This window comes from Arachis duranensis, chromosome 5 (genome assembly GCF_000817695.3).
Source record: "Arachis duranensis cultivar V14167 chromosome 5, aradu.V14167.gnm2.J7QH, whole genome shotgun sequence".
Classification (NCBI taxonomy): Eukaryota; Viridiplantae; Streptophyta; class Magnoliopsida; order Fabales; family Fabaceae; genus Arachis; species Arachis duranensis.
The window spans coordinates 2,019,216-2,032,664 of record NC_029776.3 but is presented as its reverse complement, the minus strand read 5'-3'; the positions used below and the strand labels follow the sequence as shown (position 1 = coordinate 2,032,664).

The 13,449-nt window shown below is 35.9% G+C and overlaps 5 protein-coding genes across 5 annotated transcripts in view; all 5 read right to left on the bottom strand.

The window, feature by feature from the left end:
- Positions 1 to 574: 574 nt before the first annotated feature.
- LOC107487127 (UDP-glycosyltransferase 73C11-like) lies at positions 575 to 2,290 on the bottom strand. The gene has a single exon (XM_016107722.3). It carries the CDS (start codon positions 2,202 to 2,204, stop codon positions 699 to 701), a length of 1,506 nt encoding a protein of 501 aa, XP_015963208.1. The 5' UTR covers positions 2,205 to 2,290; the 3' UTR covers positions 575 to 698.
- A 1,807-nt stretch (positions 2,291 to 4,097) lies between these two features.
- On the bottom strand, positions 4,098 to 7,185 carry LOC107487128 (putative disease resistance protein RGA4). The gene is made up of 2 exons (XM_016107723.3): positions 4,847 to 7,185; positions 4,098 to 4,447 (listed from the first exon to the last, which is right to left on the bottom strand). Exon 1 carries the CDS (start codon positions 6,947 to 6,949, stop codon positions 4,898 to 4,900), a length of 2,052 nt encoding a protein of 683 aa, XP_015963209.1. The 5' UTR covers positions 6,950 to 7,185; the 3' UTR covers positions 4,098 to 4,447; positions 4,847 to 4,897.
- Positions 7,186 to 7,189: 4 nt separating this feature from the next.
- Positions 7,190 to 8,517, bottom strand: LOC107487005 (putative disease resistance protein RGA3). The gene has a single exon (XM_016107587.3). It carries the CDS (start codon positions 8,192 to 8,194, stop codon positions 7,190 to 7,192), a length of 1,005 nt encoding a protein of 334 aa, XP_015963073.1. The 5' UTR covers positions 8,195 to 8,517.
- A 294-nt stretch (positions 8,518 to 8,811) lies between these two features.
- Positions 8,812 to 11,537, bottom strand: LOC107487129 (protein LPA3). The gene is made up of 9 exons (XM_052262098.1): positions 11,407 to 11,537; positions 11,129 to 11,308; positions 10,671 to 10,718; positions 10,526 to 10,553; positions 10,387 to 10,487; positions 9,913 to 10,105; positions 9,741 to 9,839; positions 9,399 to 9,516; positions 8,812 to 9,197 (listed from the first exon to the last, which is right to left on the bottom strand). Exons 1-9 carry the CDS (start codon positions 11,473 to 11,475, stop codon positions 9,059 to 9,061), a joined length of 975 nt encoding a protein of 324 aa, XP_052118058.1. The 5' UTR covers positions 11,476 to 11,537; the 3' UTR covers positions 8,812 to 9,058.
- A 1,316-nt stretch (positions 11,538 to 12,853) lies between these two features.
- Positions 12,854 to 13,449, bottom strand: part of LOC107487131 (bifunctional pinoresinol-lariciresinol reductase 2-like) — a 3,278-nt gene continuing 2,682 nt past the window's right edge. The window contains 2 exon segments of the mRNA XM_016107725.3: positions 12,854 to 13,298; positions 13,401 to 13,449. The exon segment at positions 13,401 to 13,449 is cut by the window's right edge and continues 48 nt beyond it. Coding sequence (XP_015963211.2) covers positions 13,135 to 13,298; positions 13,401 to 13,449 — 213 coding nt within the window. The 3' untranslated portion in view covers positions 12,854 to 13,134.

The window sequence follows — 13,449 nt, the reverse complement described above, 5'->3', positions numbered from 1 at the left end:
AAGATAATAGGGACGGTTAACACCCTAAAGACATGGCACTACTCCAACGGTGGTTATTGGCTCACCACTATAAGTACACTGACACCCTCAGGTATCTCTAAGCCCAATACTCTCTAGACCTACTTACACCCTTGCTGACTTAGGCATCGGAGTGTCATTGCAGGTACTACCCCCCATTCACTCACGCGCGCAAGTCGGACGGAGCCTCCCGAGTTGCAGATCCATCCGGAGTCCTCCTCCTTCATACACTTGGGCCATCAAACGCCATCCATCTTATTAATCTCCGGTTACCCACCATAACAGAAAGCTAATAGAATTTTGTTTTGGAACATTCATTGCTGTCATATTAGTAATATTAGGAGGATTTAGATTATTTTTCTTTAATCATGTCAAGAGAAATGGAAATAAAGTGGCTCATGAACTAGCTAAGATGGCTCTTACCAATCCAAATTTTGTGTGGATGGAAGAGGCACCAAACCATGTACAAAATCTAGTCATGTTGGATATTTTACCACCAATGGAATGAATCAAAACTCTTTTTTCTGTCAAAAAAAAAAAAAAAAAAAAATTTAAGTCACCAAAAAAAATATATACATATATAATACGTATATAGACTAAAAAGGCCCCGAGAGTTTAGCATCTATTCAGGGTCTGAACAATGTAGCAGAACCAGACTTTTAGCTAACAGATAAACAATCCTAGACCCATGTCTTATTGGCATAATCCTTAAAAGCATCCAAAGCAGTCACTGAACTCCTTGGAAACCCTTGCTGAAACTGTGCACCAAGATTCTCGGCCCTCTTCTTCATTTCCTTATCACCCGTCAACTTCTCTATTCCCTTGATCACATCATCCTTCTTCAATGTTCTTCCCAAATCATCAGAGACCATATACCCCACCTTAAGGTGGGCCACAACCAACTTGGCGTTATGGTATTGGTCACCCCTAAAAGGCCACGCCAATATGGGCACCCCAAGCCCCAATGCCTCCACGGTTGAGTTCCAACCACAATGCGATAGGAACCCTCCAGTTGAAGGGTGACTCAGTATCAAAAGCTGTGGTGCCCACCCACGTATTATCAAACCTCTATCTCCAACTCTCTCATCCAACCCCTCAGCTGAGTACCCTTCATCATCTTCTTCTGGACTAGACAAACCGGGCCTCAAGCCCAACATAGCACGTGGAGGGACCGATTTTCCAGAACCAGGTCGGAGCACCAATATAAATGGTTGACCCGATGACTCCAGTGCTTCACTAAGCTGAACGTACTCCTCCACCGTAGGACCCACCTCAGTCCCAAAAGAAACATAAAGCACCGATCCACGTGGCTTCGAATCTAACCACTGGAGAACACCATCCTCAGTAACACTAGATTTCCGGTCCGACCGGAATTCCCGGTCTCGCAGAACTAAACCGGCCGAGTTCCAATACTGCTCCGGCAGAAGCGGCCCGACTCCCCATACCGGTTTTCCGGTCTGGTTCGCCATGTAGTCCATAAATGGACGCTCCATTTCTTGGCACGTGTTGAACATCAACGCCGTTGCTTCTCTTGTCTCCTCCATCCACATGGGTTCCTCACCGGGCTCAGGTGGACCCATCCTTCGAAACCCCCGTCCGCCGGGAGGAGGCGGGAAATTGTCTCCTAAGCCAGGCGGTGGCCGTGGCGGCCTCCGCTCCTCTCGAGGCCGTCGTTTGAGGTCTGTATCAGTTAGCGCAACCGAATCAGGCATCCCCGGGAGAATCCGGGTCTCTCCGGGTTTCAATTCGATAGGGTACGCCTTCCACTTGGCATGCTCCATGGCGGAGGCGATGGCTCCGGAGGTGAAGAACGCAACCGTTGGAATCCCGTGTTTCGCTAAGAGATCGGCGAACCACCTCGTCATCATGACGTCCACAACTGCACATGCGGGTCGGGTAGGATTCGAAGGCGAAAGAAGGAGCTTTTCGAGGCCACTACTTAGGTGGCCGTGAGCATGATGAGGAGGATGGATCCTTGGTTCCGGATGTGAGGCCGGCTCCGGCGAAATCTCGGCGACTCGGATGAGTGGGTGTTGGCGGAGTGAAGAGGGAACAGAGGAGGCTACGTTGGAGGTGATGACTAAGGTGACTTGGAAGTTTCTAGAAGCCAAGTGTTTGCAGAGCTCCATGCATGGGAAGAGATGGCCTTGGCCGAAGAATGGCAGCACCCATATTTCTTTCGTCATTGTTATCTGAAAGGTAATCAACGTGTTTGTTTAAATGCTTAAGTGAGAATTGAAGACAAATTATGCAACTGTCTTGTGTGGTTTTTATATATTCATTGCTAGGATACTTGACTTGGTGGTGAAGAAAAGAAAGAGTTGAGTGGTCACATAAGAAGTTTCTTGCTTTATTTGACTATTTGTTAGCTATTAGTATCACTCAATTTTGTCAATTTTATTTGGATCGAGGATTTTTTTTTTTAAAGTGAAAAAAATTAATAAAATTAGAAAATAAGAGTCTAATTATCGTTAAATTAAAATAATAAAATTCATACATATAAAAATAATAAATTTAATGATAATCCGTTAATTTATTATTTTATCACTTTTTAATAGTGTGTATGTGAATGATTTGATAGGTGTTAATGTTTTCGCTTTTTTATGCGCGTGTTTTTGACTTTCGTCACACTTTGGTTTTGGGGATGTCGGTTAGCACTTTGAACCGTTATACAAAGTGGATATTTGTACAAAATATTTCTAGAATCTTATGTGTTTAAGGAACTATTTCGGTGCATGGCCCATGGCATAGTAAAGAAAAGTGAAGCCGGATTGATTGAGTGCACACAAGCATGCATAATTTGATGAGAGCCGTGAGAGGCCTTGCTTTCTTGTTGAACAAGGTTAATTAACTAAATGATCTATCATCACTGATGACGTCACCATAAATTCGCTGACAAGGACATCAGCGGAAACAATAAGGAATGAAAAGCCAAGTTTTAGTCATCATCATTTACCACCATAATATACAGTGTAATTTTACCTTCTTGACATAATATTTAGGGATGCATTGATTTATAATTTACATTCTAACATATTAAAAAGGTCAAATATGATAAGAGCAAGTATTTAGTTAAATTAGCCTTTATCTTATTTTTGATATTGTATTTGTGTGACATAACAGTGGATTATTATGACAGGGTAATACAACTTTGCTGCCACTCTCTACACAAGGAACTACCCATAGCAGAAACTACATCAAGATGCAGCTGGTGATTTGATCAACTCAAATATATAGTGACTTCCCCAACAGGTAGGCGGCATAATCATTCTAGATTTTTGAAGTTCATATATAAGTAGTAGACTGCAAAAATAAACCACACAATCCTGCATAAACTTCATATATTCAATTATAGCAAATCAGATTTTACATTCTTAAAAGCACCACTATCGTTGTTTAGATCAATTTTATGCGGTAATTGCTTAGTTATGCCTAGATACGTAATGCCATGTCAAATTGATCAACAATGAAAATGCTGATTTTTCTTACAAATATTTACATTTTTCTTTCCCGAATTACAAATTAAAAATGATTTTCGTTCGTCCTCGTCGTCGTTTTAACTGAACTGTTGAATGCGGTTAAGCTCTAATTAGAAAAGAAAGGTCTTATTTTATTTTTTATTTATCAACAGCTTTATCTAACTCTCCCTCCAGAATCAGAGGAAATTATTTTCAATGTGTGTTCCAATTTCCAACACAAAAGGAAATGATTCCATTAATGGTATAAAAAAGTATTAATTTGTAATATTAAGATAATATTAATTATTTTTTTCTAATAACACCCTTAATATAAACATGCTAATTAAATAAGTATTAATTACATATGTTCATTTGTTTAAGAATTATTTTGTCCATTCATACCATATAATTTAAGAACCCACGGAATAGAGTTTTGCACTACACAACACACTAGACATAAACCAGGGTAATCTCAGATTAAGTCCCAATCATACATTGTTTCCTTCTCAAATCAATTTATATGTCAAGAAAATGTGCAATTCTCAAACTCTTTAGAAACACTTAATATAAGAGACGTCAACTTGGAGCAATTAACAGTAGATAAATATTTGTACGTCATTTTTTGTATTCTCACTTTAGACTCATCACGTTATTATCAATGGAGAATTTCAACATCACCTCATTTTCCATCAGTTATACTTAATGAAAACTATAATTTAAATTTATGTGAAATATTGGTAGTATAACATTTATAGTTACAAACATCCAACACAAAATGCATAGTTTGCTTACTGGTTTGGAGGAGCAAACCTATCATAAAATTGTAATTGCTTAAAAAAAATCATAGTAAGAATTCTGATCAAAACACATAGCCATCAATAGGAGCAACATAGAAGTTCTAAGCCATGCTTTCACCTTCCTAAGCCAAGTTTACATTTCTTCAAATCGCCACACTTCAGTCCATCAGATTCCTAAGTATGTATATCAGAAAAATGGAGAACTTAAGTTATATCATAAATCAAACATCAACACAATAATGCAATATATTTATGTATAGAAAATAAATATTTGATGCCAGATTAATTCCTAAAAATAAAAAGTTACCACCCGTGTAAGATTCATAGACAACTTTGTACTTTTCCTATTTCAGCGAGTGAAGTGTGAATTATGTAGCATCCGAGTTTTATCTCAGAAAGTAATGAATATTTTGAATTGATTAATAAAAAAATAATATTTTGGATTCTTAAGAATGAACATGCTTTTGCTTGTAATGCTTGTAGGATCAAGCTCAATTTAGAAGGGCATGTGCTTTTATTTTATTCTGCAACTACAAAAATGGTGGAGCAAAGTAACTTAAGTACTGAATTTACCTTCCCAATTAGAGAAAGTCAGATCTGGGTAACTCGCTGCTATAGTGGGAATCACCCAACAATTTTCTCCAAGATCAACATTTGGAATGTGCTTAATCCATTTCCAATCCTTCCCTGTTTCCTTCTCGAATTGTTTCTGTATGCTAGGACAATGTATGTCAAACTGTTTAGACCATTGAACCATCCAACGCTTATTGGAAGAGACTTCAACTTGGGGCAACAGGCTATGTATAGTGACTGAAGAGTCATGGTACTACCCCAACAATAAGGTAAACATTCTAGATTTTTGAGCTCATGAAGAGTTATTGATTGCAACATGGGGGGCATGTGTTGTAAATCTTCTGCTAATGCTACCATTTGTGGACAGAAGGAAATGATTAGATCCTTGAGGGAACTAAGACTTTGAAAACCTGTGGATAAGCCTTTGAATTTATCACATTTGAAAATTTTTAGTTTTTGGAGCGACTGTAACCCAGTTAACACTTGATCTGTTAATGACTCCAAGTTGTGGCATCCAATTATATGCAACTCTTGAAGGGCAGCGTTGTTAGCTAGTTCAAGTGGAAGTACTTCCATTTTGCTCTGGTGATGAATATGGAGTTGTCTGAGGCGACATAGACCTTGAAGGGTCCCCTTTGGAAACGAAGCCAACTCTTGATCATCATGAATTTCAAGGATTTCGAGACAACTGAGACTATGAATTGAATCCATCTGAACTTGGTTGGGGCTCCTTGTTGTAGAAGGGCATTGAGATAATAAGATCTCTCTAGAGAATAAATCATGACCAGATCTCCTCCGTCCTTTTGCTATACATAATTTTCTAACAGATGGAAGGGCAGGGAATGTCAATCTTGGACATGCAATAACATTCATTTTGGAAAGACCTGGGAACATGTCACCTCCTTCCTCTTTTGATAACCCTTCCAAGTTTGGCATGCAACACAATTCCAAACACATTAGAGACTGGAATCCTCTGGCTACTCCCCCATCATAAGATTCATCATCAACATATCTCAAATTATGCATACAACATATTGCAAGTATTTTTAGAGATGGTAATCTCCCCAGTAGGGGGAGTTGTTGACTATACCAGCAATCCACAAGTTTTATGGAACACAAATTCTTCAAGTGAGGATTGCCCATCCATTGTGGGAAATACATACCTTGGTATCCTCCCACCCCTAAATCTATGAGCTTTGGATGAGGTTCCAGGGCTTCGAGAATCTGATCAACATTTTGCAGCAACTTAGATTGCTCATTTCTTCCCCATGACAATTTCAACACGTCTAGCTGCTTACCCATTAAATTGGCTTCCTTGGCATCTGCTGCATTTGTTACTCTTTCCAGGTTCTTAATGTGGAGTTCCCCTCTGAGGCATAATTGTGCTAATTCATCTAACCTTAGCCCTTTCTTCTTACCTACTATGTAAATATTCAAGGTTCTCAAAGAATTCAACTGGCCAATCTCATTAGGCATGTAAACCAACGACCTGCACCCCCTTAAGTAGAGATGTCGAAGAGCTTTTAGGTATTTCAGATGGCGGGGCAACCGCCGGAGGCTTTGACAATAACTGAGATTCAAAACCTGCAAATTGCATAGGCTACTTGTGGACTCCGGAAGTGTTTGAATTGAAGTCCCTCTAAGATTTAGATACCTTAGATGGTTGAAGGGAGTAATTAGTGGTAAATGCAACATATTTAATACATTTGCATACCCCAAATCAAATGCTCGCAAAGATTCAAGTGGTCCCAATATCTTCGTTGAAGCCAAAGCACAATTTGTCTGTCGGAAGTGAAATGTCCTTAAGGATCTAAATGTGCAAGCAGAAATGATTTGGTTCCGAGCACATGGCCCCATCGTGAGATGGCGAATTCTTTTTGGATGTTCAATGGGCATCTCATCATTTACAATGCAACACAAATCACCCATAACATATTGGGCGAGGTCATGAAGTAGATCATGTATTTTGAAGCCCCTAACTTTGCCAAGATCATCTTTTTCAATGTCTTGAAAAAATGATGCCCAGCATAGTTCACTAATTATCTCCTCAGCTACATCTTCAACTGCCATTGTTCCTTCAGATGAGACGAAGCCATTTGCCATCCAGAGATGAACAAGTTCATCCTTTTCAATCTCAGCATCTTTAGGGAAAATAGCACAAAAAGAAAAACACTGCCTTGATTTTAATGGCAAGTTCAAGTAGCTTAATCTCAGAGCAGGTAAGATAGAGTTTTCATCTTGTGGCAAATTCCAAATCTCATTGTCCTTGACATATAGCCATTCTCTCTCTTCTCTTTTAAACCTCAGAAGGCCTCCAAGAGATTTTGCTGCAAGAGGTAGCCCTTAATCTTCATCCGACAGAAAAGACAAGTCATGAGGAGGAAGCGTACCCATAATAGATGCAACCTTTGTGAGACGAGTAGTAACAAGAATTGAAGACCCCACCTTTGAACCACATGCAACAAGTGAATTCTTCAATCTGTCCCACTTCTCTTGATCTTCACTCCAGATGTCGTCCAGAACAAGTAAATATCGTTTGCCTTGAAGTGCCTGTTGAAGTTTCTTCTGAAGTGGATCTATATCCAAATTGCCGCTAACACTCACTGAAGCCGAATCCAAAATAGCCTTGATCATTCTCTTGAGACTGAAGTCCTCAGAGACACAAACCCAAATCTTCAAGTCAAAATGCATGGTTATCCTGTCATCATTGAAGACCAGCTGAGCAAGTGTTGTTTTTCCGAGACCACCAAGACCAACTATAGTATGCACCGCGGCACGCTCAGTATCACAAGTCTGAATCAAAGCTTGCACAACACGTTCCTTATCTTCCTCTCTTCCATAGATTTCAGGTTGAGTGATAACAGAGGAGGTTTGGCGCCACTCCATCAACTCAGCTTTCTTGTCAGTGGTTGCAATTCTCTCACACAGATGAAACATCTTCCTCTCTTCAGCAATGTTTTGTAATGTCTCCCTCATCCTTTTCATCTTATTAGCCATTCTTCTACGAAACATGGCATTTTTCAGACCGAAAGAAGAATGGCAAGAAGCGTGTATCTTGTTAAACCAGCCACCCTTTTGTTGCTGATTCTGATTTTGAAGATCATGTGTGGAGAACTCATCAAGGATGTCATCCAACAGCAGAGCAGCATCTTCCACCTTGCGCAGCCAGTCTTTGATTGCCAAATCAGTAAACTGCTTCATCTCAGCATCAGCAAGAACAGCGCGGATGGCAGTGAAAGTGCTAGAAAGTTTCTTCAGTTCTTCATCCACGCCAATGATTGATCCAAGTTCCTTTTGAAAGAGAGAGCTCAAGTTCTCCAGCAAAACAGTGACAACAGCCTCAGCCATGATTGCAAAATTTGAAGGTGCAATGCTAGAATACTCAGAGATTGGAGTTTGTTGTGTTGTTTGCAAAGTAAACAGTGAAGCTCTTGATCATAATCACATAAACCTTATCTTTTTTCCTAGAGTTTCCAAGTCAATGAAGTCTTTCTCACAATCAACGGGGGAAATTAGAATCTAAGACTTTGTGTCCAAGACGACCCACCCTTCTTTCTACGCGTTTGGAATAAAACCATCTTCATTGTTTTGATTTCACAGTTATACCAAAATGTTATGTAATTTCAAATTAGTAATAGAATCCTCTAGTTTACACTTTTTTTCTTACATCTTTTATGAATTATATTATCAATTCAAAGCCATTTTGGCTTGGTAAAAGGTAATCTTTTCAAAGTCATTGGTATTTTTTCTTGTCAAAAAAAAAAAAGAAAAAAAGAACCGACTCGTTTAACCAATCAGTTCAGGTGGTTTTTACTTGTTACATAAAAGTTATTTGTGCACTAAACAACACAAACAGACAAATAAATAAAGTTTTATCTCAGATTACTTTTCAAACTAACTTGCTAGCTATTAAGACCGCTTATTATTTGCTAAGGAAAAAACGCCATTTCTTTGAGCCACAACTATTACAATGATTTCAGCAACCCCTTGTTGCTGATCAGTCCTTAATAAAGACACTTGATGCATTCTGCTAATACAAAGTGTGTCTTCTGAAGCTTCATAAATTTGCTTTTCATTAGTCTTACTCCCATGAAAAACAAGAAACATAAAAAACAAAAAATTTAATTGCCAATGTTGCTTCTTGTCTATACAAATAGCATAGTGAGTCCACTAAGTTATATGGCACAAGGACACCACCATAATTGCTTACCATTACAACTTGTAAAAATTTGAGGAAGTTGGAAGAATTTCAAGGGCAACTTCCTTTAGTGATGGCATAGTATCTTGCTGATGCACACAAATATATTTATTACCCACATACCTCAGGACCTTCCAGGGTCCAGGATAGCACCTATGGCAATTGAAATAAACACACAAAACATAAGTGCCACATGCAATTATTAAGCTAACCAAGTCTTCCATCAACATAAATTCTATTTAATCTTCAAGCAAAACATTGAAAATTTTCCAGATTGCCATAATATTAGCCATGAAATATTTCACTCCTAAGCATGACCTTCAATTCCAACATAAAGTTAATTATGAAGCAAACCTGAAAAGTGTTCCTCCGTTGCGGCCCTTGAAATTATGAATGTAATAAACGGTTTCCATCATCGGCAGCAAGGTCTTGGTGAGTGCAGCAAGCTTTGGGTAGAAGAATGGTGGATAATCTTGATTCGTTCAAGGATAACTATATTATGGCTAATGACAGAAGGACTATGAGACATTTTAGCGTTAAAAAACTTGATAAAATCTTTGATTTTCTACATTGTGGTACCTTCTTTTCTGATTGCCATCAAACAATGATTTTGCAAAAAATAGAAATAAAAGCTGGATAGGAGCAGGTACATCAAGCTCAAATATAAAATCACTGCTCAATTTTTGCAAAAGATACACCCAGATCTTATCCGATCGATTTCTCCGTTGAAAATAATGAGTTTCCGTTCAGTGTTCAAGACTGCATCTCTGTACAATTCTTCCACAACAAGCATTTCTGAAATACAATGGAACAGTAGTCAAGAAACTTCTATTGCTTATATAACAATACCAAAGAAGTTAGGATCTACCATTGACATTAAAGTAAGGATAGGCTACCAAGAAGAGTTCATCTCCTTCCTTCACTCTGTCAGACATTTTTACTTTTTCAACAAAACCGAAATCTTCAAAAAATGAAGGCTTTGTCAGATAGTCTAACTTAAAAGAAGCTCCACCAAAGACTGATTTTCTAGCAAAGTCCACTTCACTAGCCTCTGGAAAAAACTGATATTTACAGGGTTATGCATAGCTGCAAGTGATGAAATTGAATCTTGACGACGAAAACACTGCATAACAACCTCTACTGAACAAGATAAACATTTGAATGAGATAGCATTCGAGACAATAACAAGTTAATTACATGAGGAAAAAAGGAAACAATATATAAATGAGAAAGTGAAAGCATTTTGTAAAAAGTCGTAGAACAAGACACTTGAAGCTAACTGCAAAAAGTTGTATGTGTTGAAATAAAACATAAGAATGATGCTCTAAATCAAGAAGATTACTATTCTTGTTCGAGTTGCTTTCTCTGCACTGACGAAGCGATCGCAAAATTCACGAATCAATTGCATGCTCTCAGTCATCTCAATTCCACCTTCACCATCACCTGATGTCATAATGGAGGGAAAGAAATCAAATTAAAACACAGTCCTGCTGTGGGAAACTCAATCTCCTGTATAAGATTGCTGTTCATTACAGTCTCTAATAATAGCTCCTCACTTTGGTGTGTGTAACTTTCATTCTTGACTAACGATTCCTAATAGAAAAATCACTATCACATATGACTCACCATTAGCTGTTTGTTATCCTTCATGGCCAATTCCACTGCAACTCTAGCCTGTTGGTTGAGCCATTAACAAAGACACATAATTTTTAGTATTACATTAGCATTTTCCTCCCTTTTCTGGGGGTTAAGTAAATTTTATATACACTCTGAACTGCATAAAATTGGCACATAAAAGCAGACCACCACTACATTAATCCATTAACATTAACTATTAGAATTTAGTTTTGATACTGTCATGTAACGACATGTCATTAAAAAAACTCTCTTTCACATTCACCGTAAAATGTAAGTGGTTATCTAAAGGAAGGTAAATGGTTATGTAAATGGTTATTCAAAAGAACGGATATTCAGCAGGGAAGGGCACATCAGTGCCAACAGAGGAAAGGTGAATTGATGACACTATGTTACAATTAACCAAAAGAAAAGGAAATTGATGCAGAATGGTGAATGATGACACTTACTTGTTCCAGAAGCTCAGGGTAATCAGAAGGGAAAGGCACATCAGTGCCAATAGAGGAAGAGCCATCTCCTGAAACAGAACAAGTAGCTAATCTTCGATTTCTGGGTGCCATTGAAGAAGTAAATCCTCCAATTCTGATAAACCCACCATCTTTTGGGGAAAAAGATTCCAACTTCACAACCTAGAGTCTCAGACAAGCAATCAAGTAAGATGATGATATAATCAAATTGAGTAGCTATTATTATATAATGTGTGATTAACTTGAAAACAGTTTCTTACAGTTGGAATTGGAAGGGAAGTTGTTGAAATTAGAGAATAAGAGAGAATAATAGAAGTGGATAAAACCATTTTGAAGGTGCACCTCTCAACTCATGCAAGAGAAAACCGCCAATAATATAGTTAGAAAGAAAAACCCGGAAAAAAAAGTAAATATGTTGAATACTTGAATAATATTAACAATCGCTGATAAGAGTTAAGCTGTAATTAACTAATTATTACAAAAATCTTTGCTATAGTGGTTAAATTGAGACAAAAATAAATTGTGCTGATTTTTTTATTTGTTTAAATATTTATAAAAATATAATGACATGCTCTTATTTTTAACAAATTCATATAAAAATACACTAAAAAAAATTATGCCTAAGATGACATTTAAAAAAAAATATGTGAATTAAATGGACTAATTTATTTAATCCGTTTATGTGTTTCATTTTTTAAATTTTTTAACAACTTTTTAATAACATAACCAAATATCTCAAATTTTATTTCAAATATCTCATGGTTTAACTCAATAAAATTGGATATTTTAGTCCAATTTTTTTAATTTTTTAATTAAAAATAATTTATTTTGCCAAAAAAAATTAGCAAGTAGACATGTTGACCCGTTTAGTTTTACTAATTTTTTATTTTAGATATTTGTAAATACTTAATATATAGCTGACTCAGTTTATTTAACCTACAAATTAAATTTAATTGAGCAGATCTAAATAGAATAAATTAGTCCATTTGACACTATTTAAAAGACTTTTATTTTAGTTTCTGTTGTTAATTTAATCTATTAATTTTATGCTACCTGCAAGCAAAAATGTTATGCGGCAAGATATTTTAACATTATTTTAAAAATTTTGCTAGATTTAAAACAAAAAAATTGATAAATACTAAAATAAAAATTAGAGATACTAATAGTACAGACTAAAGTGGAGATTATTTAAATTATTATATTTAAAGCAAAAAATTGATAAATAATACAATAAAAAATATATATTTTATAGAACTAGACACTTATCTAAGCCAATAAAATAGGGTAAAACACATCATTAAATTAAATACCAATCGATATTACATAAAAATCTCAAAATCAGCACATGTCCTCATGACCTCATGCATATATTTATATAAATCCAATTGGTTAAATTCGAATTATAGATTATAATACTAAATCGAATTAATATGATTTAAATTAGTAAAAAATAATATAAATTAGAATTAATCTGTTTTATTAATTAAAATAATTAAAATACTATATTTATATTTTATTATTTTAATTATTTTTCAAATTATATATTATATCAATATAATTAATCATTTTATAATGTATAACTATTTATTATTTTTTATTCTGAATAAATATGTAATAGATAAATGAAACAAGTAATTTTAATTTACATTATTTTTTACTAATTTAAATTATATTGATTCGATTTATATAGGTATATGCACAAAAATATGCATATAACGTTTTTAGTTTTGAGACTTTTATGTAATATTGATTGATGTTTGGTTTAATGATGTATTTTATTCCAATAAAATATGATCATTTTAAAAGCATCACACGTTGATCCTCTTTGGCCTTCCTTTCATTAGCTATGGAAGATATAAAATATTACAAGTATATATGCCACTTTGTTCTTGCTTAGCCTAAAGACATACATGACACACATTTATTAATTATTTAATTTGTTACTAATTAAATTCAATATATATTCATCCCATACCAAACCCATTATTCTATAAGTAACGTTTCATGTATTCATGAACAGTAGTGTACTTCACTTCAGGATAGAGTTCACAAGCTTCAACTCCACCATCTCCTATCTCAAAATTTGCAAGACACCCTTCAATGCAAACATGGTAGTAATGCACCATTGCCACTTGTTCTGCATATGATTTTCCTGCATGTTTCAAAATTAATAATGTAATTAACAACCTTGAGTAATTCCTTTTCTATTGTTATTTTCACTATTACTATATATATGTGTATCTAACATTCTCACCTTTCATTGAACTCAAAAATTGCTCAGCAGAAATTGAAGATTTCTTCAA

What these genes read in the sequence shown, in the direction of transcription:
- LOC107487128 (XM_016107723.3), bottom strand. Translation starts at nt 6,949, where the DNA reads ATGGCAAATGGCTTCGTCTCATCTGAAGGAACAATGGCAGTTGAAGAT.
- LOC107487005 (XM_016107587.3), bottom strand. Translation starts at nt 8,194, where the DNA reads ATGGCTGAGGCTGTTGTCACTGTTTTGCTGGAGAACTTGAGCTCTCTC.
- LOC107487129 (XM_052262098.1), bottom strand. Translation starts at nt 11,475, where the DNA reads ATGGTTTTATCCACTTCTATTATTCTCTCTTATTCTCTAATTTCAACA. An exon ending in ACCCTGAGCTTCTGGAACAA is followed by an intron (nt 10,719 to 11,128) that starts GTAAGTGTCATC and finishes CTCAACCAACAG; the next exon opens with GCTAGAGTTGCAGTGGAATT. An exon ending in AGGATAACAAACAGCTAATG is followed by an intron (nt 10,554 to 10,670) that starts GTGAGTCATATG and finishes AATCTTATACAG; the next exon opens with GAGATTGAGTTTCCCACAGC.
- LOC107487127 (XM_016107722.3), bottom strand. Translation starts at nt 2,204, where the DNA reads ATGACGAAAGAAATATGGGTGCTGCCATTCTTCGGCCAAGGCCATCTC.